We start from the raw sequence: 27196 nt of genomic DNA on the forward strand, positions 1-27196 counted from the left end.
TGTGAAGCTCGGACGCCCAAACGACTCGACCATCGAATGTTACTGACGTCACGGTGGTTGGCTGGGTTACGAGGTGCAGGCGTGTCGACGCGATTGAGTTTCGTTTCATCTCTGACCTCCCTGTTCGTAGACTGCCACTCCGCCTCAACGCCCCCTCGCACCCATACCCATACAGCAGATACACTACGGCAACAGCTACAAAGTACCAGTTCCCTAAGCTGCAAGTTCCTCGCCCTGTCCTCCGCGCGCCGCCGAGCCGCCAAACGAGTGCCACTGGGGGTTGAACTGGACGTCTGGGGTGTGAGTTAGGTTCACACGCGTCAACTCACCAAGAGGGCGCCCGCCGTACATATACCCCATGAACCGCTCCCCAGCCTGCTGCGCCTCGGCCGTCTCGGTGAACTGCACAATGCCCTCGCCCTTGCTCTGCTCGCCCTCGTACAGGATCTCGGCGAGGGCGACGTTGCCGACGGTTTCAAATAGCTCGACAAGGTCCTCGTTGGCCGTCGACCATGGGAGCTAAGATGTTAGCAAGGCGTGCGTCACGAACCCCCATCCCACTCACATTGCGCACGAGGATCTGCTCGTTGGGTTCGGCGGACAGAGGTTTCAGCCCAGATTTGGCAGGCGCAGGGGCCACAGCTGGAACCGGCGCCACAGCGCCAGCGCCAAAGTTGTTGCCGTAGCCACCACCGCCAAAGCCGTTGCCGTTGCCTGCACCGTACCCCACCGGCGCGGCGTTGGCGCCGGCCCCAAAGCCACCGCCAAAGCCACCCCGGAAGCCGCCACGCGCGCCAAAGGCACCTCCGCGCACCGGGAAGGCACCGCCACGGAAGCCGCCTCGTCCGCGGAAGGGCATGTTGGCGAAGCGGTCCTCGCGGACCTCGAGGACGCTGCCGTACCAGTCGAATCCGTTGAACATTTCTGCGGGGTAAGCATGTTGTCGCCTGCGCAGCACTCACGAATCGCACCGCGCGCCGCCTCCGGGTCGGCAAACACGACCGTCCCGTTGCCCTTTGGCCGGCCGTCTGGGCTCACGCCGACGTCGGCGCGGATGACCTCGCCTGCCTGGCGCATCAGGTCTTTGAGGTCCTGCCACGAGGCTTGTAATGGGAGCTGGGGTCAGCATTGCGAGATGCATCACGACTCACGTTGCCGACAAACAAGTTGCGCGTGCCGATGGCCTGCGCCTGGCCGCCGAGGAACGAGCGCGCCTCGCCTCTCGCCATGCCCATCTTACCTGGGATCGGGGGCGCTCCAAAGCGCGCAGTCTCCTCACGGTCCTCACGGATAAAGACTGATCGGCCCATGAACTGCTTGTCGGCGAGCTCGGCCTTGGCGTGGCGCGCCTCGTCGGTGGTCTCGAACTCGACAATACTACACGTCAGCGCCCACTGGCTCCCGACCACTCACCCGCAGCCTTTTGAGGCACCTGCTGGGGTCACAAGGACCTCTGAGAAGACCACGTTCCCTCCGGCTGTTGGTCAGTCCCAGCCCCCGTCTTTCGATCCACCGCACGCAGCCCGAGCCCGACGCCAGCACCATGCAACATCACTGGGTGGGTACAGACGGCTACCAGCCTCCTGCAAAGCCAGTCTTCCCACGTCCGCACGCCCAGTAGCCCATCCAAGCGCCGCACCGTCCAATCCCAGCCTCCTTGTCCCCCACGCACCTCCAATCATGAAATCCGCCAGGTCGCGATAAGTGCAGTCGTAGCTGAGGTTGCCGACGTAGAGTCTGTTCTCGCGCTTGCTGACGCGCGCGTGAGCCTCGGCTTCCTCGTGCGACGCGTTCATCGGCCCACCGGCGCCGTCGGCGCGGTGGAACCCCGTGCCGGGGTGGCTGCGGCGGTCGAGGCGGGTCGGGCTCATCCCTCGGCGGTCGCGGTCACGGTCGCGGTCGCGGTCGTGGTCTCGGTCGGGGCGGTACGAGCGGTCGGCGCGGTCGAGCGGGCGGTCGCGGTCGCGGCTCGAGGTAGAGTATCTGCGGGGGCGGGGAGATCGCGTCCTGGATCGCGAGCGAGAGCGGCGCTGTGAGTTGGTGGTGGGAAGATGCGCCCCGCGTGAGCTCATATACCGCGACGCGACCGCTGAGGTCCTCGACCTACGCGGTGACGCTGCTCGTCCCTGCTCCGGTCATCGTCGCGGTGCCGCGTGCGGTCGCGCTCGTCGTCGTGCCGGTCGTCGCGCCGGCGCTCCCAGCTGTGACTTCGGTCGCGCGACCGCCGGGACCCGCGCTCGCTCTCACGATCGTCGTCGCGGTCTCGCCGCCGCTCTGTAGCGTGCGTGTCAGCTCCTGTGCCGTCCTTGCCGCGCGCCATCCATGCTCACCATCGCGGTACCTGTCGTCGTCCATGCCTGTGCTGTGGGGTGGATGCCGCGTGTGACGACTGGCTGGGTCGAGTGTGAGGAAGGACAATGGTGTCTCAGTCATGAAGCTCGGCCGGCCTGAGGTGACCAGCAATCACGTCACAACACTGCGCCCCTCGCCGCCGCCACCACCCAGGCAGCCAGGGCCTGCAGCCAAGCCCACCCAGCAACCAAGCGGCGGATGCAATTTCACCGAGTGTGGCACGTCCTTAAACCCATGCATTTGCGCCTCGCGCGTCGTCGTGAACTACACTACTGCGTGTACTACTTTCAATGGCCTAGCATTGTCGTTACCCTCCTCTCTACTGGCATATGTATGTCACAAGTCCTTCGCCAACAGCACCCGCCCTAGTGGTGGTGCTGCTTGGCCTGGTGTCGCTTCAGGGCATCCTGGCGCGTAAAGAACTCGCCACACGTCTTGCAACGGATTCGTGGCTTGTCGCGAATAGTCCTCCACAGCAGCGCCTTGTCCTCCGAGAGCTTGCCTTCCGATACCAAGTCGCCTTCGCGGCGCGCATGGCGAGCCATGTGTCGGGGAATGTCATACTTGCGGGTGAAGATGTCGGGGCATCGCTGATAGGGTGGGAGGGGATTGACGTACTCGCACTGGACGCCGGCGCCCATGGCACCAGCCTTGCCGCTGCTCTCGCTGAGGCGACGAGCAGCCGACTTTGCAGATCCAGGAGTAGGGGAAGATTTGCGGCCCTTCTTCTTGTCGGCCGGAGGAGTGGATGAGGAGGCGGATGGAGGAGCTGCAGGAACAGGAATCGCCCGTACTCGCATCTTGGCAGGCTTGGCCATCTTCTTGACTCCGGGTTTGCGGCCCTTGCCAGCGTAGTCGCTATCCTCTCCGCTTCCGTCCTCGTAGCTCGAGTTGCCATCGGACTCTGCGCCGTTGTCCGTTGGGCTCGTGACTTGCCTCAATCGGTTGTCGGGCTGCTCGAGCTGCAGTTCGCTTCGCCGTCTCTTCTTTGGGGGCTCGGCGGGGGTATCTCCCCGGCCTTGCCCGTCGCTCGGTGTGCTTTCGTAGCCGGGTGAGTCGCGGCCACCGGATCCGGCGCGCACGTCTGTCAAGCGGCTCGTGCCAGTGGGGATTCCACTCTCACGCCACTGAGCAACAGCCTCTGCTCCGTTCCGACGTTTTGCCGAGGTGCTGTATCGGCTGCGCTCGTGGTGGGCCGCCGCGACGGATAGGAGGTCGAGGCCGCTGGCGGAGGACGACGAGGGGCTCCCCTCACGCCCAACACCGCCGACGGTCTGGTCATCGTCGTCGTTGTCCCCGGGGGCATCACCTGCAACTCCTGTAGGCAACGCACTGTGCGCAGGACCGGCGGGCAACGACAATCCCTGGGGTTGAGACTGTGGTCCGTTGGGTAGCGCCTGGCCGTTTCGTCGGGGCGAGGCTACTCGTCGGTTGGTGGATGTCGGAGGGGGCATGTTGGGGTTGGAATCTGATCGGCGTTCAAAGTAGCCGTTGAATGGCGAGTAGGACGGGGAAGGCGCAGAGACTTGCTTGACCCACTGCACAGAGGCGAGGTGCTCCGACTCTTCCGACGACGTCGACGAGCCGGACGACACGAACGACCGTCCGGTGGCGAGGTCTCGGTCCTCTCCGCCGGTGTGCCGGTGTACAAACGCGGCCATGGACCGCGGCAGCTCGTATGTGTGGCCCGAGGGCGCACCCATCATGCCCAGGCTGCGTGCCTGGACAACGCCCGGTGTCCCGTTGATCGACCGGACCGCCTCGTCAGTCAAGGCCAGCTGCTTGGCGATGGTGGCGTCGTCCATTGCAAGCTGCGCAATCTCACCGTTGTCCGTGGGGCCAGGGGGGTAGTTGGGAAACCCGTCCTGGTTGTACATGGACCCGAGGGTGGTCATGCCCGAAAGGGATAAGGACGACTCGGTGGATGTCGAGCGGGCTTTTGTCCATCGCGAGCGTGGTGGTGGAAGTGACGCAGAGCCATTCGTGCCGTTGGTGGCTTCGGGCTCCGCGGAGAGGGTGGAGGATTGCCAGAAGGAACTGCTCGAGCTCGCGGGTCCGGTAGGCGAGTCACCTGTGCCAGCCGAGTTGGGTGCGCTGCCGCTGGCGCTACCGCCGCCGCCTGCAATAGCAGTCGGCGGCACTGCTACCGGCTTGGCCGCAGCGCGCGGTGTTGTCCCGTTTGTCGCAGTCGGCTCGTCGTCGCTCGACATGCTCGGTGACGGAGAGACGAGTCGCCGCGATCGGAGCAGGGGTTGGACCTTGGCTTGGGGTGAGAGCAACAGCGGGCAGATCGTCTCCCAGCCGGCAAACTCCTGGTCGAACCAGACTGTTGGGACTAGGTAAGCGAACGAAGGCGGGCTGGATGCAAACACCATCTTGAGGGTGGCTCCGAATTGATACTTGCCTCGTGTAGATGAGTGCTTGGGGTGGTATTAAGAGTGTGGATGGCCCGAAGGAAGGAGAAGTGAGATGGCCTTCTGTGGGCAGTGTTGTGGGGTGTGGGGAAGGGAAGGCGTCGGTCGGCGGCGGTCAAGTGTCTTTTTCCACGTGTGAGCGCGCGCAGACCACCTGTTGGAATGACGAGTGGGCAGTGGAGTGGAGCGTGATCAAGTGGGAGAGAAGGAATTGATGGGGGAGAGGATGAAAGGGTGACAAAGCAAAAGCAAAGTTGAGATGCGAGATGGTTGTTCTTTGTCCGCGGCCGCTGAGGCTGAGGTGGGAGTGTGTGCCAGTGTGCAGTGTCGGCGCGGCTGCTCGCCCACTGCCCACTGCCCAGCCAGCTGCAGCCAGCCAGCTCAGCCCGCCTACGTTCCCCCCAACTAGGTGGCAAAAACGCCCATTGGGTGGTTTGGGTGGCAAAATTCGGGAATTCTAGACGCCACCCCCACTTAACAGCCAACAAAAGTTGCCACCCAGAACCTTCAAAGTATGACGCAGGTGCTCGCCGGCTGGCTGCTTGCTGCCCACACAGCTCGGCCGGGCTCGAGTCGACTGCTCTCGACTCCTCATCGTCCACGCTTTGCACAGCTTGCAACAACAACAAGCTACATGGCCCCAGCAACGCCACCGACTACCGTAACAGCCCACTGGCTGTCCGACAACGGCAGCCACATCCCGTTGGGCACGTATTGGTGAATACACCATGCTGCCCATCAATGGTGGCGTCGCTCTCATGAGCGTGGGACAGATCGGACGACTTGCGAGTCAGGCCCGACTCCTGAGAAGCACTCTGGATGAGGAGAGAGTGTCTCTGCGGCGGTGGCGTCGAAGACCTCGCACGGCCCATGATCTGTGGTGTTGTCTCGGTCTCCACTGCGCGCTCGTCAGCCAGGCCAGTCAAGGGGGGCAATGGACTCACAGTAGTACTTGCGCATACACATCTAAACAACGTCAGCGAGGACCACGCTAACAGACTCACCGTGTGCCCTCCATGATGACACTTGTTACACGACATCCAGAGTCCTTTCACTGCCTCATGGCTGATGATGTCAGCTGGGCCATCTCGGGTGAGACGCACCACACCGAACAATTCTGGGCACCGCGACGGCACCGCGTGCACCACCAGAACCGCTTCTTATCCGCCGTGTCCTCGAGTGACCCTGTCGACTTGCCGCACTTTGCACAATACAGAATGTGGGTGATGCCCTCCTGAGCAGCAATCGTCTGCTCGTCGAGGATACCTGCGAACCGACGAATGTACGCGGCGGGGACCGCCAGTCGGTACCGCTCGAGGAGTTCTGGAAGTAAGCCGGTGCCCACGGTCCAACAACTCACCAAGATAAGCTTCCAGCACACGCTGAGACTGCTTCTGCGGGAAATCGACAACGATTGAGCCCACGACAAACACAGTGGTGGCGAGTTGAGCTTCCCCCTGTCGAGTCAGCGTGGCTGTTCGATCAACTCACATCCTCGACGTATGACCGCCACCAGTCAAGCAACGCCGTGCAGCGCTTCTCTCGGTACAACTCCCACTCAGTGGACGGGAAAGATTTCTGAGCCAGACGTGTGATCGTGCCCGGCTGGATGCGGTCCTTCGTGGCGGCAATAATGGATGGTCGCGCGCTGTTCACGATGGAAGCCGCCGCACTGGAAAGTCGGGCGGGGACGGCGCGTTCTGCTAATCGGTCTAATCGGTCCCTCTCCGAAGGTGATGGAGGACGAGTACTCTGGGGCGTAGACTTCGAAGTGGAAGGCATCCGCCCGCCAGTAGAGGCGCGGTTAGTCATGGTCGACTCGAGTGCCGCAGCGATGCCGTACGGGTCGGGGTAGTCCATCTCCCCACCATTCGGCGTCGTGTCGGCCTCACTGGGGGTCTCAATCGTTAGCCTCTTCGTCATAGATCGCGAAAGCAGGCTTGGGTAGGACGTTCCCAGGGTCGGTACTGCCGTTGCCGACGACTCGCTGCGGCCACCGAGGATTGGCCTGATCGCCGGTGGCTGTGATTTGCCGGCCACTGTAGGAGGGATGAAGGCCTTGAAGCGTGATTTCTTGGGAGTATGAGGACCAGAAGAGATTGACGATCCAGACATGCTGGTCTCGGAATCGGAATCGGCATCCGACGCCACAATACCGTCGCCTTCGTCGAGGGAGATGCCGGCGTAGTCTGAAGCGCGCCGGCTGTCCATTCGCCGTGGGGAGGGAGGATTTACAGGAGCTGGAGCGGGTGCTGCAGTCGACTGGAAGACCGCCTCGTTGAAGATGCCCTCTGGAGCCGACGCAAACTCTTCGATGAGGCCCTGTAGGAAGTCCCAAAGTCTCGCCTCGTCTTCCCTTCCACAGATCTTGGCCACCTCCCTGTTCCACTTGCAGACGGCCTCTGGTTCTCCTTCCAAACGATAGTGATCAGCCATGTATTGGAATTCTCGATCTCTTCCGTCGTTCAGAGGGATGGTGCCGGACGCCTGGAGGGGTTCATAAGGCGGGTCTGCCACACCCTTGCGGTGCTGGGGGCGGCCCACTTGCCAGTGACCTGAGAACTCTGGGCGCCTACAAAGTCAGTCAACGCTACTGCCTGCACAACTTACACGTCGTCAAATGGTATTTCGCCGAGCTTGAAGCGGTCAATCGCATACGCCAGCTCGCTCTTCACACTCCATGCGACGACCTGCCTGGGAATCGTCTCCAAGGGTATGGTCCTCGGCGACACGCGGCTCTCCAGGTCGATCTGCACGAGGCCACCGTTCTGATAACAGGCGACGATCGAGTTGTCGTCGTCCCAGATCGCGGCGACGGCATTCCCGTCGTACCCTGGAAGGGCGTACTTGGCAACATAGTGACGACGAACGTCCCATACTTCCAGGGACGAGTCAATGTCATCGGAAAGTGGGAGCGACATGGGAGCGGGTGTCGTCGATATGCTTGGTGATTCAGCCGACGCTGAAGCCAGTGGCTGGTTGAAGGGCACCACCACAAGCTCAGTGGGGTGCTGGGGTCGCCAGTCGACGCAGCGGATCTGATACGCGGTGTGGAGAGCATGTGTAGGGGTTGCTCCTTTCTCCCACGAGTGTGACATGTCCCATATCTGTCGAGTTAGATCGTTCAGGACCGAAAACCCACCTGGACAGTCCTGTCGCCACCGGCACTCGCCAGCCATCCATGGCCTGTAGGCCCATGACCCTCGCCGTTCACCTTCCATTTCAGGTCGAACACGGGCTTGGAGCCATGCGCACCCCAGATCTTGCCGACGGCCTTGTTGGGCACGCGGTAGTCGTAGCGGAACAGGCCGCCAGCCTCGGTTCCAACGACAAAAAGGTGGGGGTCGTCGACGCAGAATGTCAGGGCACTGATGGGAGCGTTGTGCTTGTAGTATTTTCTGTTTGTCGGCTCGCTGTCGCGCAGGTCCCATAGTCTGGCCTGTCCCTCTGTTCCGCCGGTGAGGACGAGGTGCGAGTATTGGGGTGACTTGCAGAACGTGACTGCGTTCATCGGGCGGGGGTGTCCGCCCATCACCTCGCGGTCTGGAGTCAGCTCGCACCGTTTGCGCCCACCTACCCAGCTTGCCGCGATTCACGTCGAAGATCATAAAGTTGCCGCTAGGCGTCGCGGTGACAATCTTGGTCTCGAACGCTGACTTGTTAGCGATTAAACCCCTCGCAGTGACTTACCTCCCACACCCCAGTCGACATCGTTGACACCCTTACCAATCGCCCAGGCCCCCTTCCAGAGGTTGACAATCTCGCCGATTGTCGATCCGCCGGGGCCACGGGCGAAGGGCGAAGCCGCAGCGCGAATAGTCGAGGGTTTTGGCTCGGGCTGGGGCTCGGCGTTGTCCCACGGCCCAGCCGGGTCGGTGATCTCGAGCACCCGCAGGTCTTGTCGTCAGCACCCCCTGGCAGCAGTCCCCCTCCACTCACACTGTCCGCCGCCGATGACATAGCGCATGCCGGGGCCACGGGCCATGCTCGTCAGCCGGCCGCTCGCAGCCACGCTCGGCGGTCTCCGCCCCTTGGACTTGGGCTGCGCCGCGGCGACTTGCATGAGGTTGATGCGGACGCTGCGGTCTGGCCCACGGCGCAAGCGGTTCGTCGGCGTCGATGCGCCGGACGACGGGCCGGGGGAGTCATCGCGCCGCAGCGCAACCGCGCGGCCATTCCCTCTAGCGCCTGGAGGAGACGCAGAGGGATGCCGCGTCGTCCGAGGGTCATCGTACAGAGATCTTGTGAGACCCGAGGGCGGCGCAGACTGCAGCGGGGACGGCTCGACGGGGGACGCGGCGCGAGCCGAGTCGATGGGCGTGACGTTGGCCGAGGTGGGCGTGTCGGACGCCGGCAGCGAGCTGGGGGTGTGAGCGGGGTTCTAGGGCCCATACGTACGGGTATAAGACCGTGGCGAAGCGGTTCATTGCGGTCGCTTGCCTGGTCGGCGAGTCGAGAGATGATCGAGGTGATGAGCGCGAGAGTACCGAACGTCATTGTTGTCGGGCTTGTGGTTGGTCGATTTGATTTGCCTCTGCTCGGGTTGAAATGGCTTCCTTATCGCGTTCCTAATAGAATACTTATGAGGTCATTTGTCACGTGCAGATGGAAGGTGAGATGGAGCGGGCGGTTTCTTGAGCAATGCGGAGGAGCCTCCGCAGCTGTAATCTCGATGCATTCAATAGTGGGCGTGCGAGGCAACAGAGCAAAGTCAGTCTCGACGCAGAGACAACTCGCCGGGGCATACTTGAAGCCGGGTTGACAGACTGGCCCCCACCTACCCGCCGCGCCTGCCGTCAGCCACACCACGCGGAAGGTTTCCACCCCCACACAAATCTGCCGAGGCCGACAACATCACTCCACAACTCTCCATCTCTCAGCTCGCAGCACGCAGCAGGACCAGTAGCCCGTAGCCCCTACCCCCACCCCCACTCCCTTGGCCCTCATTCTCGCCATGGCGTCGCGAGCCTCGTCGGCGTCGCTATCGGCGGCGGCAAACCCGTCGTGCGACCGGTGCCGGTCCAGAAAAGTCCGCTGCACTCCACTCACCGAGGCCGAGCTCGTCGACGCGCGCAAGCGCGGCGTCGGCAACCGCTGCAAGGGGTGCTACAAGGCGGAAAAGGAGTGCACGCACGACTATGTACACAAGAAGCCCGGGCGACCCGTCGGGTGAGTAGGATCAACTGGCCGAGCTGACTGGCAGGAGCGGCGGATCGGGAGGTAGGACGTCGACGAGGAAGACCCCCCGCCTGTCGTCGACGCCTGCGGTTGAGCGACCCCCCGTGACCACCACGACGCTGCTTGCGCCCTCGGTGCTTCCCGAGATCGCGGTCGCAGACGACCCGGTCCTGTCGCACACAAACGGCACCGGGCCGGCCGAGGGCTCCATCTTCGGCTCGGCGCGCAACGCCCTCTACCCGACGTACTCTTTCACGCCTGTGCCGCTGTTCGATCCATCGCTGGCCAGCGTGCCACTCCTGCCCGTCCAGAACGGCGTCGGTGTCGCCGACAGCACCTACGGGACCGTCGCGACTCCCCTCCTTCCGACCACGACCCCGGCGTCGGACCCGCCCTCTGTCCCCGCGCTCGATATCCCCCTCACCCCGCTCACCCCCACCGACACAGAGTACGAGAAGGGCCTGCGGCTCGAGGACGCGCTGTCGTGGACCGACGCGTCCTTCTTCTTCAAAATGTACCTGACCTGCCAGCACTGCCTCGTGCCACTGATCCACAAGCCGACGTTCTCGCAGGACGTGCTCAAGCGCCGCGACCGCGAAGACGAATCCTTCCGTGGCCTCCTGTACAGCATCATCGCGTTCACCATCTGCCAGTGCCCGATGAGCAACATGACGGGCGTGTATGACCGGCCGCACCTCGTCGTCATGCTACACCGGTGTACGAAAGCCGCTGAGGCCATCCGCCACAGGCAGCGCCTCAACCCCTCGCTGCCACTCATCACGTCGACCATCCTCGACTGGATCACGGCGCAGGCGGTCGGCAAACCCCAGGTGTGCGACCTGCTCGTCGCCGAAACCACCCGCCTGGCGCACGCGCTCGGCCTCAACGAATCCTCCCCGCGCCCAGGGACCAACACGGTCGACGTCGAGCTCAGCCGGCGCATCTACTGGACCATCTACGCAAAGGACAAGACGGACGCCATGTCGGGCCGCCCGATCATCCTACACGACTTTGAGGGCGTGCCGCCGCACCCGCTCGAAACGGACGACGAATACATCACAACCGAGGGCGCGCTCCCGCAGCCCAAGGGCAAGACGTCCACGCTCGTCGGGTATGTGGCCATCATGCGCGTCTTCCAGGTGCTCGCGCACACGATCAACCGGCAGCGCGCGTGGGCCAACAAGTCGAGCCTGGACCCAGACGAGCAGAAGGACCCGTCGGCGCTGCGGCGCTGGATCGGGACGGCGCAGGCACGGCTGCGCGAGGTGATTGACGGGCTGCCACCCGCGCTCCGGCTGAGGTTCGGCGCGAGCGAGGTCGACAGTAACGGCGAGGAGGTTCCGCAGCAGTACGGCGACTTTGGCATCCAGCAGGCCAACATCACCATCACGGCACTGTGTGCAGAGTTTGCCCTGCTCGACCTGCGCGCGTCCATCTGCCCAGACGAGGACACGCGCCAGGAAAAGGAGGAGATGGCCGGCAAGGCGTACGACACGTTGTCGAGCATCCCGATCGAGCTGCTCGCGTCCAACGGCGAGAGTATGGTGAGTGGCGCCGAGGGGTAGAGCTGACCCCCAGCGCGGCAAGGTCCTCCGCATCATCCTCACGCTCTTGAGCATGACGACGGAGCCCGTAAACTTTAGCCAGAACGCCTGGGAGTGGTGGAACATTTACTCGCGGGTCCAGTTCCTTCAGGTCATCCCCGACGATGCCATGACCCTCTTGGACCACCACCAAGCCAACCAGGCTCAACGCAGCCCAGTGGCCGTCTAGTCATCATCTGTATACTACTGTTTGTTGTACATGTACGAGGACGCTTTGGATAATGCAACTACAGGATACACCATTGACATCGATTGGTCGAGTACGACGGGCTATCCAACTACATAGTGGCACCTACATCTATCTACTGCTGCGTAAGCTGCGCCTGCTGCGCCTGTCCATCGCCACCGCTGGCTCCAGAGTTCTTCGAGCCCTGGCCGAGTCGCTTGTAGTTTGTGTCTGCGGAGTCAGTGGTGCGACAGGCAGACCCAACTCACATTGGCGGGACAGCGTCAACGAAGTCATCCAGCCCTCGGGGTAGAGCTTGGCGATCTGAGGCGTTAGCGTGTTCGGGTGGCCTCCTCCTCACCTTATTGTACAGGAGCTTGCGCATGTTCAGTTCACTCGACTGGCCCTCAAACTTCTGGCCCCAGTCCCTGCAGTCGTTAGCAGCGCCCACAACCCGACACCCACTCCATCTTCTTGTTGATGTCGACCATCTCCTGCGTGTTCTCCACAAGCTGTCTGAAGATGTCCTTCATCTCCTGAGTAATGGTGGGCAGCTTCTTGGGGTCGGTAGACTTGGCCTTGTTCTGGTCGTCCTCAAGCTCGGTAATTTCGGACACTTCTGGTATCGTCAGCAACGAGAGGTTGCCTACACTCACCCTGCCTCGCATGCTCAAGCACAGCCTGCTCGTACTGCTCGAGCATGGCCGGGATCTCGGGCTTGAGAAGCTCGTTCCACTGGCGCAGTCCTTCCGCTTCGCACATCTGCATCCACTTCCAGTATTCCGTGTAGCAGAGTTTGAGAACGAGTTTCTGGAAGGGTAAGTGGTGAAGCAGAATCAACTTAAACTCACTCCAAGTGTGAGCCGGTTGTACGGCAGGACACTGCACAAGGCCGTCACAAACGCCTTCTCTGAGAACCGCTCATAGCCGCTGTCTGTCGTCTCCTTGTCGGGAATGCAGAGCAAGTCGTGATGGAACGCCGCAACACCAGCACGCTGTAGGGGACGCTTGAGGTGTTCTGGGAACTTGCCCTTGTTGTTAAGATCCCACACGTCTATGCTGTCAGCTCGATTGTGGCCCCAAGACTTACGTTTGCTGCTCTCGCGACGCAGGCTGCGGAGACGGTGGCCCACATCATCGGGGAATTCGTCGAAGGGAGGCAGATACTGGCGGTTAGCCTAGAACGGCTGTGCCAACCCACCTTTGGCTCTCGAGACGCAGCCTTGAAGAGTGTTCTGTCGACAGCGTAGCGGTCTTCCGGTGCGTCCACGGGAGAAGGCGAGCGTCCTGGTGACTGTCAGCTCCATTTCCCAGAGCCACGTACGGTCGGGAATGTAGGAAGGCCCAGCCTCGTCGTCGCTGCCGATGAGAATCGGCGAGGCGCGGCTGCCGTTCGGGGCATGGCGCTCGCGCACGGCCTCTGACAGACTCTTGCGCTGCTCCTTGGGAGCCTTGGGGTTTGCACGCGACGTCTTGGCCTTGGGCTTTTTGATAGGAGACCTGATATTTAGCGACAGCCATGCGCGCCCGACGCACCCTTCCATGAGCTCCAGAGCTCCCTGGTGGACAAAGAAGCCCTCCTTCTTTGGCCGCGCGACATGGGTCGGCGCGTCGATGCCGAGGTCCGAGTCGTCGATGAAGGGGTCCGACAGGTCGTACTCGATTTTGCGCTTCTTGGCCATCACCTGGGTGTGTGAGACGTGCCCCCAGGCGCCACTCACTCTCTTCTTCTTCGGCTCCTCATATTTGGCCTCGAGCCTCCTGGCCTCTTCCTGCATCTCACGCCACTCCTCATCAGAGAAACCTGGTGGGCGAGGGGGCTCTGCTGCTGATGGTGCTGCTGGAGTGCTCGAGTCTCCATCAGCTGCGGCGCCGTTGAGGTCGACGGGGTTGAGGGGGGTGCCCTCGCCGGCCAGCGGGTCCTCGCCCCATGCATTGAAGACACCTTCAAAGCCAGCGCTGGCCGCAGTCTCGATGAAATTCCAGTCGAGGGTTTCATCGTCCGTGGGGAGGGCAATCTCGAGCCGGATCGTGGGCATTGGTGGCGGAGGAGGAAGGTCCTCATCCTCTGAGGGTGAGCGGGGTCGGGCGCGCTTCTTCTTCTTGGGCTTCAACTCGTTGACAACTTCGCCTTCACCCTCGGCGTCCTTCTTCGGCTCTGTCGATTCGTCGGCACCTGGTTCTGTCTTGACGTTTGGAGCTGCAGCGGAGGCTGATGGCTCGCCGTCGGGGCCGTCGATAGCGATGATGTCCTAGAATTGTGTCAACAACAGCGCGACCAAAAAGTGACTCACCGAGCTGTCGCTATCGTCACTGTCGTCTCCGCTGTCGTCGTCGTCCTCCTCCTCGTCATAATCCTCGTCGTCCTCGCTCCCCAAGTCTTCAGCGCCGTCACCTTCGCCGGCTTCCTCCACAATAATGTCCTCGTCCATCGCCTCGTCCGGGTCGACGCCGATCGCGCCTTCCGCCATTGTCACGTCGGCTTCCTCTTCCTCCTCGTCGTTGTGTGCAGACCTCGAGACAATAGGTGGCTCGTTGTCCGCGTTAACCAAGTTGGTCAGGTCGGCGCGTGACGGTGTCATTGAGGATGGACGCGTGCCGTTGTCTGGAGTCGACTGTATTGGTGCACGCTTTTGAGGTGAGGTGAGGGTTGAAGGAGTGATCCTGCGTTTTGACGGTGGTGACTGTGGCCCAGAAGAGCTGGGCGTCGCAGGTTCTGTTGGGTTGAGGAGGGTGGAAATCATCCGACAGTCAAGGTGGTGGTGGTGGACTGGTGGTGGGTGGTGGTTGTTGGAGTGGTAGTGGTGGTGGTGGGGTGTTCGGCGGTGGGGGTGGGCGGTGGGAACGTGAGACGCTCAGCGCGCGTGCAAGCACTGTTGGGGCAGTGCTGGCTATTATTTGCGCGGCGATGCTTGTGTGCTGTGTGTATGGGTATAGGCTGTGGGTTGTTTAGGTTGGATGGGTGGGTGGTTGGTGGTGGCAAGCTGCAGTTGATATGCAGGTTGTGGGGTGGATGGATGCAGTTGTTTGAGTGGTGACGACGACGACGAGGTGGATGGTGGTGGGGGACGGGGTTGTTGTTGGTTTTTGGATGTCCGGAGACCCCCTTCTGCGTCGACGTCTGTGGTGCACGCGTTGGCTCTTTTGCAGCAGAGCCGGTTGGGCTGCCTGGCTGGCTTGCGAGGCGTCGTTCGCCTCAGGTTTGGCCGTGGAATCGTTCGGCTGGCAGCCGCGGCCGACTGGCGACACGGGGGTGGGTGCAGACGACTGACGGTGGTGCGGACGGGATCTGTTTCGGCGTCGACCACGTGCTCGCTGTACATCTACGCGGGGGGGGGTGTGGCATGGGCGGTATGGCTGGGCGGTGGCCACAAGCGCGAATGAGAGCCACATACGGAGAGATTGATGGAGACGCGTCACATAAAACACGCCGCCACTAGCGCCTCAATAGCTCATTGTCAGAGCGTGCTCGACGTGATTTAGGTGTCAGAACTGCTACTTCACGCGTCTATTGTCATATCCCGCGTGTCAGGTTGGGCCAAGACGCGTTGCATGGATGGCAATGTCGACGAGCATTGTTGACATGATTTTGCGGCCCAAGTCGCCGCAGCTGGCTTGTGATCGGGCAGAGGGGGGTTTTGGCTGTGGGTGGCTGTGCCTGACAGAGGTGTGAGAGGATGGGATGGGAGCAAAAGTGGCGCTGTATTAGGTCCTCGGCTTTGCTATTGTCCGCTTTGTTGTTTTGGGTGTAAGTACTAGAACTTGGATTACGAAAATTTACTCCCGCTATTAAGCGACCCCCGTGCCTTGCAGGTTTGTGATCAAGCGGTCCCTTAACTTGCTCCTGAGGTGGGAAAGCTGCGACGTCGGCGTGCGCAGATCACCCTGCTCGCTCCTGGGTGGTGGCCGTTGGGTGGCTGCTGGCTGGGCATTGCGCGGTGCTAAACCTGTCATCAGTCACACAGCAACCCAGACTCGGGGTGACTTGTTGCATTTTCTCATTCATCTCTCACTTGCTCCATTCACTTCTAGTCACAACCAAACATGGTCACGACTCGCTTGGTACTCGCAGCACTCGTCGCCGCCTCTGGAGCAATCGCAGGCAAGGGCGTTTGGGGCGACACTTGCTCGTGAGTATGACCAGAACCCTTGTTCGCACGCGTTGGTCGCGCCGGCTGACCCCTCTTCCTCGTCCTTGTCGTCGCGACTTGTCACAAACAGCCAAGCCAACAGCAAGCTCGACTCAAGCACATGGGCCCTGTCCACAGACTGTGGAGCAAACACGTACTGCGACGAAACCGGCCACTGCGTGCCCAAGGGATGCCGTCAGGACCTTGTGCGTGGGAGCAGCCGTGTTGGGCGTTGCAGCTTGAACTGACGCGTCCACAGTACCCATTGGGCTACAGCAACTATTCGTTTGCGCAGCTGCCGCCACTGTGTCCCCAGGGCCAGTTGTGAGTGCTCGTGCTAGCGCGGCGTTGTGCTGTACTAACCCCGCCAAGCTGCCCCGACGAGGGTGACCGCTGCCTCGAGCAGTCGCCTTTTGGTGGACCGTGTCAGAAGGACCGTGACGGTGGGTGCTGGGCCGAGAGATCATGCTGACTGGGTGCAGACCAGTGCCAGCCGCCTCCCAACTCGAAGGACCTGGCGGGCTACCTCAACGTCAACGGCTCGATCTGCTTGAACTTTACGTGCTAGTGAGTGCGAGGATGAGAGCTTTGCCTGACGCCCAGCTACTCGGACGCTCAGGTCGGCCAGACGTGTGTGAATGAGAACACGCTGTACACGGGAACCAACGACGACGGTGTGCAGTTTGCGTACATTGTGTCGCGTGACAACTGCCGCAACGGCTACTACTGCGACGGCTCGACCAACCAGTGCATGAAGGGCAAGAACCGTCACCAGGCGTGCAGCGGCAACAAGGAGTGCATCTCGTACAACTGCCAGCCGAACGGCACGTGCGGCAAGGCTGCCGACGAGCCCCTCCACACGCCGGCGTGGGTGTACGCGATTGTGGGCATTGCGATCGTTGCTTGTGAGTGGCGGCGTGAAGCAGGTAGGCTGACCTCCCAGTGATTGTCGGTGTCATGACGGGCCTGTGGTTCCTCCACAGGCGCTCGCGCGAGGAGCACCAGGTCATGCTCGAGCAATACTACAACGAGCAGATTGCGTACCGCCAGTCGATCATGTCCATGTCGCACGCAAAGAACTCGCTGCTTTCGCTCCCTCAGGGAACTGTACGTGTGGCCCTTGTCTGCACTGCCACTGGACTCGCACTGACACGGACTACAGACGCCAGACGCGGCCCGTGCTTCGCTGTTTGGCAACGAGGACTCTGCGGCCTACTCTACGGCCATCAACCCTGTGCCGCCCAACATGCAGCGCGAGGTCAGCGCCGGGTACTCTGACGAGAACTCGGTGCTGATGATGGACCGTGGCAACGGCGGCGGTCTCGCCAGCCGCTTCCGCCGTTAAGCGCGGCGCGGTTGAGGCGCTCGGACATTGCGAGTTGCAGCGACTAAGGCTGCCTCGCCAGGGCTGGCAACAGCCCACCACTTATGACACATTGGCCTTTGCCCCATACTTTTACACACACATGCATGACTGTACGAAATGAGGGGGGGCGGGGGTCGGGGGGTTGCTGGTGGTGTGGTGTTGTCTCGCTCTATCCCAGGACACTGAGCATGTCCTCTACGCGCCTAAACTTTTCGCGCTCCTTGCCCGTTCCGCGTGCGCGCTCCTGCTCTGCGCGGTCGATCCTGTGCCAGCCGGAGAGGGGGACGACGGTGCCATCCTTCAATCCGCGCTCGACGGCGTCCGGCCTGCCGAGCTCCGGCACGAGCGGGATCGGCGCGTCGGCCGGGCGGGCCGCGAACGGCCCGTCCTCCGCCGCATAGTCGGCCAAGATGCCCTCGACGAGGCCGTATGCGTCCTGCATCGTGCTCGCGATGACGCCGACGGGCCCGCGCCCAGCCCAGCCGGCGACGTACGCGCCCGGCACTTCGCCCTCCACCCCCACCCGCCCGCCGGCGTTGAGCACACGGCCCCGCGCGCCGTCAAAGGGCAGCAAGCCGCCGAGCGGCTCGGAGCGGTACCCGACGCTCTCGACGACCATGTCTGTCTCGCGGGTGAGCGCCTCGCCCGTGCGCTTTGCGGCTGCTGCGCCGTCGGCGAACACGAGCTCGTTGACGTCCCACTTGACACTGCCGAGCCGCCCGTCGTCGCTGGGCAGGAAGGCGGCGGGGGACAGCAGGAAATCGAGCTCGAACGTCTTGCCGCCGCCCGCGTTCGCCTGCTTAGCCATGAGAGCGAGCATGCGCGTGCGCATGCGGTCCCCCTTGGTCAGCGCCTGCGCCTGCGCCATGAGGCGCTCGTCCACGCCGGCATACGCCACGCCGGGGAGGTTGACCATCTCGCGGAACTCTTTCGTCGTGAAGGCGACCTGTGCCGGGCCTCGGCGGCCCACCGCGCGCACCTTGGTGACGGCGCTAGCGGCCAGCGTGGCCAGCACGTCGTCGGGCATGTCGGTGCCGCGCAGCGTGTCGACCGGGCGGAGCAAGATGCGCGCGACGTCGAGCGCGACGTTGCCCTGCCCCACGACGTCGACGGTGCGCGTCGCGCTCAGGTCCACCGCGAGGTCGGCGTACGCCGGGTGCCCGTTGTACCAGCTGACCAAGGCGAGGGCCGGCACGACGCCGGGCAGGGGGCTGGCCGACGCCGACGAGCCCGGCACGCTGGCCAGAGGGTTGCTATGGCTCGCGCCATACGCGAACACGAGCGCGTTGTAGTGCCCCGCGAGCTCAGAGAGGGGGAGGTGCAGCGCGTGCGGGTACGCGTAGTGCCCTGGCGCTGGGGGCGTGTCCCCGACGCTCACGTTGCCGAAGAAGGCGAAGCGCGCGTCGGTCGCCAGCTCGTCAAACTTGTGCTGGCAGTTCTGGGCGTCAGATCTTGCCAGGGGGGAGGGCCCACCTTGACCTCGGGGTGGTCGGGCGCGACACCGTACCGCGCCAGCCCGTACGGCGTCGGCAGGCGCTCGTACATGTCGACCGTGGTGCGCGCGCCGAGCTCGCTCGACGCCGGCAGCTGCGACAGGATGCGCGAGGCGGCGTAGAACCCCGACGGGCCAGACCCGATCACGGCGACTTTGAGCGGTGGCCGCGCGGCCGTAGAGTATGCGCGCGGCCGCCCTGGGGTGGCGAGGCGCAGTGCTGTATTCCGGAGCATTGTGATGGAGTAATGTGTTGACGACAACAACTCGACTCTGATAAAGTCTGTCGACCGGTCGGCAGACGACTCCGCGGCGTCGGCCGGTCGGCCATCCGGATTAGATTGTCCAGCGCCAAGTGCCGAGCCAGTTTCATCAGCCAGTGGCCCTTCGGCCCTTTCGGCTCACACTCTCGCTGACAAACACCCCCGCCCCCGCCCCCCCCTCACACCCACCCACATGCATGCTGACACAATGCTAGACACATACAATACAAGCAGCCAAGTCCATACACAGGCCACGCATCACTTCAACAGCTTCTTGACGCTGCGGAACGGGTTGGAGCGTCTCGGCGTAGACGCAGCAGCGGCAGCAGCAGGCACAGGCCCAGCCCCAGACGGCTTGAGCTCCTCGAGCAGCTCGCGCATGCGGTCGGCCGCAGTCTCAAACGACGTCGCCTTGGACGACGATCTATCAGACGTGGCGCTCTGCACGCTCGTGTACGAGTCTCCCGTCGTCGACTTGCCGTCGTCAATCGTCTTCCACCTAAAAGTCAGCGACGCCGCCTGCCACACACCTACTGCTCCAGCTGCGCGCGAATAACGTCCGCCTTCAGCCTGAAGTGCGTTTTGATCTCATTCTCGACTGCTTGTCAGCAACACATCGCTCCGCTCAACGTACATGGGAATGGAGGGTTGGCCAGGTTGTTGCCCATCGCGTCCTCGACGACCATGCGGCGAACATTCGCAGAATATGCCTTACTGGCAACAGTCTGCAGTGTCAGTCCGGCTCAGGTTACCCCACTCACCCCCGCCTGGTTTGCCCAGCCTGGTTCGTTCAGGTAGGGCTCCTCGCACAGAATCAGACTCTGGATCGAGATGAGGACCTGCAGCAGCGTAGACTTGCCCGACACCCAGCCAGGACCCGACCAAGTGCCCAGCAGACTCAGGCAGACCTTCTACTCTCGTTAGCTCACCCCACGACTCCACACCCACCCCATCGTTGTACAGGTTCGGGTTGTACCTGTACTTGCCACCGTTCGTCGTCATCGACTTGACCGCCGGGCATTTGATGTTGTACTCGAGCGGCAGGAAGATGTCAAAGATGAAGCAACCGTTCTCGTACGGCGTTCCCTCAGGGCCGATGATCATGGCCTTGATGCAGTCGACGCGAGAGTCGTCGACACGAAGGAAGATGGACGAGTGCCACGCTGACGGGAGACTCGTCGTGAGGATTGCCAGCTCCTTGGCGATTGCAAGAGACCGCTTCGGCGCGTCCTGGGCATCAGCACGCCAACTCGCCCGCACACTCACCATCCCAGCAAGCTTCTTGATCTGCTCATTGTAGCAGTGGAAGTAGTTCTCCTGACTAGCGTCCTTGGGGTTGATCAAGTCGGTGTACTGGAAGCGGACCTTTCGGGCCCACTCTTCGTCTGCGGTTTAGCCACCAAACAGAGACGCAACCCACAAATCGTAATGATCGCCTCGTTGGTCGCGTCTGCAGACTCCTGCACTTGCACCGCAGTGTGAAGACGGGGCAGCGACTCGCGCATACGCTTGACAAACGCATCGCCCTTGGTGTCGGCGAGCAAACGGTCAATGGTCGCCGCCGATTGCACAATCCGCTCGCTGGGACAGTCAGCGCCAAGTCTACGCAACAACCCACCAGAAAGTCTTCAGGGCACCATTCTGGTCGTCGTCTTCCACCGGAGCCAGAGGCTGGACAATGTCGAGGGCATTCACACTCTGTGTGAGGTCGACTGCCTTCTCCTCCTCCTTCGCAGCAGTCGACGTCAGGCCCTTCAGTGCCGAGGTTGCCTGAATAACAACACTCTCGAGGAGCTCACGGGGGCTGGGGCCACCCTCATAGACAACATTGACAGTGTCCTTGTCCGGCCCGGGCTCCGTCCTCACTGGGCGCATCTGCGGCATGGCGAGCATGCTGGCCAGCGACTCGTGGCTGGAAACAATCTACCAGTCAGCTCGGACCTTCAGCCGCAACCCACCTCGAGCCAGTCAAACAGGGCACGGTAGAGAGTGCCGCGGTTGGACATGTCCATCAGCGAGTCGTTGCGAAGCAGATCATTGACAAAGCCGCTGCGACGACGAAGGTGGGCCAACGCAGTTGGGTGGACAAGGTGGTCGGACGCACGAGGACCGCTGGCTCGGTTCAAAGCTGGGAGGTACACCTGCACCTGCGAGAGAAGGGTGGACGTCTTGCTGTCATTGAGAGCTTGCGCGCGCTCTGCGGCGATTTGGCCGGAACGCTTGCAATGTCAGCAACGGCTGGGCACGCACACTTACGTCCTCGTGTTGCGTTCCGCTATAGCCGGTGCCCTTGGCGTAAGAGCGTCCTCTGGCATTACCAGGGAGCGCGGGAGACTCGGTCTCGGACATATCACTGTCGCTGAGATCGTCTTCGTTGCCCCCAGCCACAAACTTGGACATCAACTTCTTGACCTTACGCTTCTTGGTCGGGTGAGTTTCGTCCTTCTCGTCAGGTGTAGCTAGGGCAGGGGCAGCCGAAAATCCCTCCTCGATCATGTGCAGGCCAACGCCGATTATCACACCCTGTGTGGGTGAGCATCCGTGCCGACCGGTTGACCCACCTGAGCGTTGAGACAGTGCAGGAGCGACTCGATTTCTCCATCAGAGTTGGGGCTCTTGCCCTTGGCTTTGCCCTTGCTGCTAGATCCGGTAGTGACGGCCTCTCCACAGGCCCTGCATGTCGTGTGGTGACAGTTGGGGCACTCATGCTCGATCAGGCTGGCCAGATGCGCGGTGTAGGCAGGGAAGGTGGGCTGGCGTGAGCAATGTTGCGGCAAGGTCAACTCACAAACAGTGCAAAGAAATGCTCTGGGGAGCGAGGGGTCTCGTAGCCGCAGCCGTTCGCACAGGGGAGCGCACCCTCGGCAACGAGCTCGTACAGCTGGAACAGGAAACTCTGCTCGTCTGGGTTGGTGAGTTGATGTTTGTGGCGCGAGTAAGACTCACTGCCTTCTGGGCAGCCGCTCATCCACTCCCCGCGGGAGAGAATGCGGACCCTCTCCTTCCTGTAGCTCGGCCCACCGCCGCTTCCAGAGGCGACAGGCACCTCCACGAAGACTGGCTTCTCTACAGTTTCGATGAGGCGTTCGGTTCTATCCTTCGAAAAGAAGATGCCCGCGTATGGGTCAAGGTCCTGTGGGACGTGCCCCGCGTCTGGAAACCTGTCAGCGCCCACGTTACCTGCACAGACTTACCGTCCTCGAACTGGAAATCATCGTAGCCTCCGTCGTCATCGAAGCCTCCATCGTCATCGTCTTCGTCCATAAGGACATCGTCGTCGTCGTAAACGTCGTCGTCTGACAGTCCCGCCGCATCGCCGCGCTCTTGTGGTGTCTGTACAGCTCGTCAGCACACTCCCGGGATGATGTCAGCTTTTCTGACTGAACCCACCTGCAGCCCAGTGGCTTCGTCCTCGTCCTCGTCTTCAGAGGGAATGTCATCAAACTCGCCGCTGAACACGCGCTCCTGAAGGTGGTCAGTGATGCTTTCCAGCTCGCACTTCGTCGCACTCACTGCAGCCGTCATGGCATCATCCTTGGAGCGCAGCAGTGCTGCCTTGGCCCGTCCGATGGGTATTCCCTACGAGGAGTCGCGTCAGCGGAAAGTCGGTGAGGTGAGGGAGGAAGGCTCACCATGTCCATGAGCTGGGCTAGCGCCGCGCTGCCTGACATGCTGGGTAGGGTTATGTGACGGTGGGAGGGCTGTAGTTGTTTCCTTTGTCACAAGACACAGTGGGCCGTGAGCAAGGTGGTCTGGTCGGACGAGCTTGACGGCGGCGTGGGAAGGGCGCAGGCTCTTGAGGGACGGTGTGTGGCTCGCTGCCCGGTGGCAGTAGCTGTTGAGGGTGCAGGAGGCTGTCGCGAGGAAGCTATGATGGGGAGGAGAAAGAATGAAGAGTCTGAAGTGATGATAGCTTTAAGTATTGGTTGTGGATCCGACAGTGAAAGAAATGGCGACGGTTGTTGCGAGGGTGGTCGCTGGTCATTGATTGTCCGCCGCGAACTCGGCTGGGTGGGGGCAACAAGCGAGCGAGCAGCCAGGCGGTGGGCGCGGCTGATGGACGGGCAGCCGGGTCAGCGCGTGACGTAGCGCGTGCGCGAAGTGGCAAGGGGGGGGCGATCCGCAGGCGGTAGGGGGCAAAACACGTGGGCAACGTGGTCAACTCTCCCACGGTAGACGTCGCGACACACTCACCATCACCAAGGCTAAAGAGGCAGCCTCGAGACTGTTCACCATCGTTGCTATACATCCATGCGTCTTGTGCAAAGTACGCAGATAGCAGAGCCTGATTGATGGAGCTCTGTTCTGTTGATTTGTAGTGCGAGGAGCCTGGAAGTGCTCCCTTGGAGTCACACGGACCTTAAGGGTGTGTCGGCTCTCCAGTGGCACACCGGCCTGACTGTAGTCGAGGTCGCTCTGTCCAAAGACATGGGTGATGGGAAGGCGAAGAACCCCGTCTGCATTTGAGTGGGTGCAGTTTATGAATCACGGTATCCTTACTCCCAGGTGCTTCCTGAGGCCTCGGGGTAGCTGCCATGTGCGGTTGATGGCTACGACCACGAGTTTTTAGCAGTTGGCTGGCCTACCCGGCGAAACAGACCCAGAGAAGACTCAGGTCGGCACTCCGGGAATGATGGCCCCAAGGAGTTCTGACACGCGGTATGGTAAGGCAGAGGATTCGATTCAAACTAACAGGGGAACACGTCGTAGCCATCAGCTGAACTCGCGGTCGTCAACGAAAGGGCATCATGTCTGATCAAGTGTGGGGGGGGGGGAGGGTCGCGGGGGCGGTCACTGTCTACACGACATCAGAAACATGTCTGCCCAACAACGCGAGTACTTGATCTCGGGAGGGAACGTGGCTATTCACCAGCTCGGGGGTCTGCGATCCTCCATGCTTCATTCTCCTGACAAAGGAAGGTGGCCTTGTGACCCTCCAGCAGCCGCCCCACTTGTTGACAAACGACACCTATTCTCAGAATCCGCATGAGCGAGAAGCGGTTATCCATCCTTGCTCAGCCCTCTCCCATTCTACCCCCAGCAACGTACCACGCAGCCCCGACTGGCGCCAGTCGTGTTACGTCTGTGGTGGCACTGCAACACTTGGCTTGAGGTATGGCACTAACTTTCCCACGGTGGGTCCCCCCTCGCACCGCTCATTCTCCGGTGGCCGTTTGTGTCCACGGCTCAATGGTCAAGCACGTCCGTCAGCCAGCCCGAGGCGAGATTAGCGGACCCCAGCGCAGTCCGAACCGCTCTCCAAACTGTCGGCAATGGCGGCAGTGGGGGAACACGATGACATTCATAGGCGAGAAAGTGGTGAGGACGGGGTTGTGGATGTGGTCTTGTGGGGCTACATGCGAGCGGAAGACGAGCGATGTTTGCGCAGGAGTGTGACGCGTCACGGGAATATAAGCTGGGCGCCGGCAGGGCGGAGGGGGTGTGGTCAAGTGCCGGGTAACATAGCGCACCGTGCCGGCAAAGTGGCTCCAAGGTCCGCTTTCCGTCTCTGACACGCATCGGATCTTACAACGGCAGTCTCCTCTCCACAAGGTCCCCCATCCATACCGACCCCCACAGTGCATTCTGCCCCGCGCTGTGCCGTCGTCACTGCGTTCTACGCTCTCTCAACTGCGTTCATCGTCACCAAACGCCCAGTCTACAGCGCTTGAAACGACGCCGACTGCCCCCTCCCATCCCCGAATATCGAGCCCCCACGTCGCCTAGGCTCTCGAAAGCCAACCCAAGCTCCAATTCCGCCGCAGAATGCCGGTCCCCTCCCTCAGGCCTCTTGTCAATAGCCGGATCCTCGCATCTCGTATAAAACCATCCAAGTCATCGCCCGCCGTTGCTGCCTTTGCTCTTTCTCGTACCCAAGCACACCCCACTGCCCACGCAAGGATGGTCTCGACCACTGCACCAAAGAAGTCCCCCGCCAGGACTTTCGAGTACCAGGACAAGCTCCCCCGCCTGCCCGTGCCCGACCTCGAGAAGTCGCTCGAGGGCTACATCAAGAGCATCGTTCCCCTGCTCGAGCAGAAGGTGTGTGTCGTGTGCAGTGTAGTGTGCCATCGCTGACACCCACAGTATGGCTCGCACGCCCTCCCCAAGGAACTTGAGAAGCGCAAGCTCTTCGCCAAGGACTTTGCCTCCAAGGATGGTCTTGGCCGCGTCCTCCAGGAGCGTCTGAAGGGTGAGGGCTAGCGCGAAAGCACGGGGCTAACCTACCAGACCTCGACCACATCTCGCCCAACAACTGGCTCGACGACACGCTGTGGCTCGCGCTCGCGTACCACACGTGGCGCGCGCCCATGCTCGTCAACTCGAACTGGTGGCTCCTGTTCGCGTCCGACCCCCAGGACCCGGCGCCCCCCGTCCTCGACGGCGCGACCAACAAGACGACGGTCCCCCTCAACGCCAACCCCTCGCACGACCTCCCCGCCGGCTCTGAGGGCGGCGGTAAGCCCTGGCTCGACTCGCACACCGACAAGAAGGCCTACTACCAGGCCTTCAAGTACGAGGATGTGACCAAGGTCGAGTGGATCACCGACTGGCAGGTTCGCCGCGCCGCCTGGCTTACGCGCCGTTTTGCCGAGTACAGGACGCAGATCCTCCGGTAAGTAGAAGCCGCCATGACCGGGCGATCAAGGCTGACGGTTGCAGCGAGGAGCTCCCTCCCCACGTCTCCAAGGCGGGCCCCATGTGCATGTCGCAGTTCTCCAAGATCTTCAACTTCTCGCGTATCCCCCAGCCTAGCTCGGACGCGTTCTCGGTCATTGACAACCAGGCGCTCCACACCACTGTCATGATCGACGACTTCATCTACTCGATTGATGTCTTCCAGCAGGGTGCCGACGGCATCCCCGAGCCCATCCCCGCTGGTGAGATTGAGCGCCTCTTCCAGGCCGCCGTCGAGGACGCCAAGAAGCGCAAGGACGCTGGTGAGCAGCCCGCTCGCGTCGGCATCCTCTCGGCCGACCACCGTGACACCTGGACTGTTGTGAGTAGATTTGCCTCGAGAGGAGAGCTCTGCTAACGTCGACAGAACCGCGAGAAGGTCATCCTCTTCTCGCCCAAGAACCGCGAGACGCTTGCCAACATCGACTCGTCGCTCATTGTCGTGTCGCTCGACCCCTACACCCTGCCCACGCAGCCCACCGAGGACCCCCTGCGCCAGGCTCCTATCGACGCGCAGATGCACAACACCCAGGGTGGTCTGTTCGGCGGCCGCAACCGCTGGTTCGACAAGCCCCTCAGCATTCTTGTCGAGAACAACGGCCGCGCCGCCGTCATGGGCGAGCACTCGCCTGTCGATGCGCTTCTGCCCTCAATGATTGTCGACTACGCGCTCGCCGAGCCCGTCGACGACGCCCAGTTCTCGGTCACCAAGCAGATTCTCCCCGCTCTTGGCCAGGGCTTCCAGCGCGAGGACTTTGTCGTCGACTCTACCATTCAGGATGAGATTGAGGCTGTTGCCGAGCGCAACCAGAAGATTGTCGACGACTCGGACGCCAGCACGCTTTGGTGGGCCGAGTTTGGCGGCGACTGGATCAAGAAGGTTGCCAAGCAGTCGCCCGACGGCTTCATGCAGCAGGCGCTGCAGCTCGCGTGGTTCCGTGACCAGGGCAACGCGACTGCGACGTACGAGACTGCGTCGACGCGTGGCTTCAAGCACGGCCGTACCGACGTTATCCGCACGCTGAGCGTCGAGTCGCGCTCGTTTGTCAGCTCGATGGACAACGCGTCGCTCGACGACGCCAAGCGCTACGAGCTGCTGACCAAGGCGGTTGCCGAGCACAACGCGCTCACCAAGCGCTCGTCTGCCGGCGGCGGATGGGACCGCCACCTCATGGGCCTCAAGGTGCAGCTGCGCCCTGGGGAGACGCACCCGCTGTTCGAGGACGAGCTGTACGCCAAGTCGCAGGAGTGGAAGCTGTCGACGTCTGGTCTGAGCTCGGGCATCCGCTTCATGGCGACTGGCTTCGGTGCCGCCTGGCCTGATGGATACGGCATCAACTACATGATTGCGCCGCACATTGTCAAGTTTGGTCTCGAGTCCAAGGTGTCGTGCCCTACGACGTCTACGACGCGCCTGAAGCACAACATTGTGCAGGCGCTGCGCGACATGCGCCGCGTGTGCGAGGCGGCGTCGACGGGCAAGGACGAGAAGGCGAAGCTCTAGTGGGCCGGAGGAAGTAAAGAGTCTCTAGAGGCGCGCGAGCGCCGAAGAG

General features: G+C 62.1%; 8 protein-coding genes across 8 annotated transcripts; 3 read left to right on the forward strand and 5 right to left on the reverse strand.

Annotated features, from left to right (window-relative positions):
- Window positions 1-213: 213 nt before the first annotated feature.
- On the reverse strand, window positions 214-2355 carry GBP2 (g-strand binding protein; the record flags this gene model as incomplete). Its single annotated transcript, XM_069348957.1, has 9 exons — window positions 214-293; window positions 330-519; window positions 566-924; window positions 963-1116; window positions 1152-1377; window positions 1414-1477; window positions 1673-2030; window positions 2108-2274; window positions 2331-2355. 9 exons carry the CDS (start codon window positions 2353-2355, stop codon window positions 214-216), a joined length of 1623 nt encoding a protein of 540 aa, XP_069212501.1.
- Window positions 2356-2717: 362 nt separating this feature from the next.
- Window positions 2718-9193, reverse strand: RTC1 (SEA (Seh1-associated) complex subunit; the record flags this gene model as incomplete). The annotated part of the gene is made up of 14 exons (XM_069348958.1): window positions 2718-4678; window positions 4757-4772; window positions 5492-5664; window positions 5711-5732; window positions 5771-5831; window positions 5870-6089; window positions 6127-6223; window positions 6258-7338; window positions 7377-7873; window positions 7909-8309; window positions 8344-8418; window positions 8457-8663; window positions 8706-9127; window positions 9165-9193. 14 exons carry the CDS (start codon window positions 9191-9193, stop codon window positions 2718-2720), a joined length of 5262 nt encoding a protein of 1753 aa, XP_069212502.1.
- Window positions 9194-9720: 527 nt separating this feature from the next.
- On the forward strand, window positions 9721-11717 carry Q8F55_000306 (uncharacterized protein; the record flags this gene model as incomplete). The annotated part of the gene is made up of 3 exons (XM_069348959.1): window positions 9721-9935; window positions 9970-11488; window positions 11523-11717. 3 exons carry the CDS (start codon window positions 9721-9723, stop codon window positions 11715-11717), a joined length of 1929 nt encoding a protein of 642 aa, XP_069212503.1.
- Window positions 11718-11850: 133 nt separating this feature from the next.
- On the reverse strand, window positions 11851-14296 carry Q8F55_000307 (uncharacterized protein; the record flags this gene model as incomplete). Its single annotated transcript, XM_069348960.1, has 12 exons — window positions 11851-11945; window positions 11984-12038; window positions 12076-12142; window positions 12180-12333; window positions 12371-12524; window positions 12566-12768; window positions 12805-12880; window positions 12916-13001; window positions 13039-13214; window positions 13251-13399; window positions 13436-13966; window positions 14009-14296. The coding sequence occupies 12 exons, from the start codon at window positions 14294-14296 to the stop codon at window positions 11851-11853; spliced, it is 2034 nt and encodes a 677-aa protein (XP_069212504.1).
- A 1462-nt stretch (window positions 14297-15758) lies between these two features.
- Window positions 15759-17189, forward strand: Q8F55_000308 (uncharacterized protein; the record flags this gene model as incomplete). Its single annotated transcript, XM_069348961.1, has 8 exons — window positions 15759-15844; window positions 15936-16050; window positions 16104-16168; window positions 16217-16287; window positions 16327-16405; window positions 16448-16749; window positions 16788-16951; window positions 17007-17189. The coding sequence occupies 8 exons, from the start codon at window positions 15759-15761 to the stop codon at window positions 17187-17189; spliced, it is 1065 nt and encodes a 354-aa protein (XP_069212505.1).
- Window positions 17190-17379: 190 nt separating this feature from the next.
- On the reverse strand, window positions 17380-18938 carry ARH1 (NADPH-adrenodoxin reductase; the record flags this gene model as incomplete). Its single annotated transcript, XM_069348962.1, has 2 exons — window positions 17380-18648; window positions 18684-18938. The coding sequence occupies 2 exons, from the start codon at window positions 18936-18938 to the stop codon at window positions 17380-17382; spliced, it is 1524 nt and encodes a 507-aa protein (XP_069212506.1).
- Window positions 18939-19223: 285 nt separating this feature from the next.
- Q8F55_000310 (uncharacterized protein) lies at window positions 19224-22636 on the reverse strand (the record flags this gene model as incomplete). The annotated part of the gene is made up of 17 exons (XM_069348963.1): window positions 19224-19464; window positions 19500-19563; window positions 19600-19690; window positions 19727-19876; window positions 19914-20195; window positions 20232-20350; window positions 20386-20546; window positions 20584-20888; window positions 20924-21184; window positions 21222-21488; window positions 21527-21718; window positions 21754-21869; window positions 21912-22118; window positions 22160-22298; window positions 22356-22430; window positions 22479-22544; window positions 22598-22636. The coding sequence occupies 17 exons, from the start codon at window positions 22634-22636 to the stop codon at window positions 19224-19226; spliced, it is 2775 nt and encodes a 924-aa protein (XP_069212507.1).
- Window positions 22637-24866: 2230 nt separating this feature from the next.
- Window positions 24867-27147, forward strand: Q8F55_000311 (uncharacterized protein; the record flags this gene model as incomplete). Its single annotated transcript, XM_069348964.1, has 5 exons — window positions 24867-25007; window positions 25053-25158; window positions 25197-25581; window positions 25629-25965; window positions 26011-27147. 5 exons carry the CDS (start codon window positions 24867-24869, stop codon window positions 27145-27147), a joined length of 2106 nt encoding a protein of 701 aa, XP_069212508.1.
- Window positions 27148-27196: the final 49 nt, after the last annotated feature.

Source organism: Vanrija albida, assembly GCF_041260175.1.
Source record: "Vanrija albida strain AlHP1 chromosome Unknown contig_1, whole genome shotgun sequence".
Lineage (NCBI taxonomy): Eukaryota > Fungi > Basidiomycota > Tremellomycetes > Trichosporonales > Trichosporonaceae > Vanrija > Vanrija albida.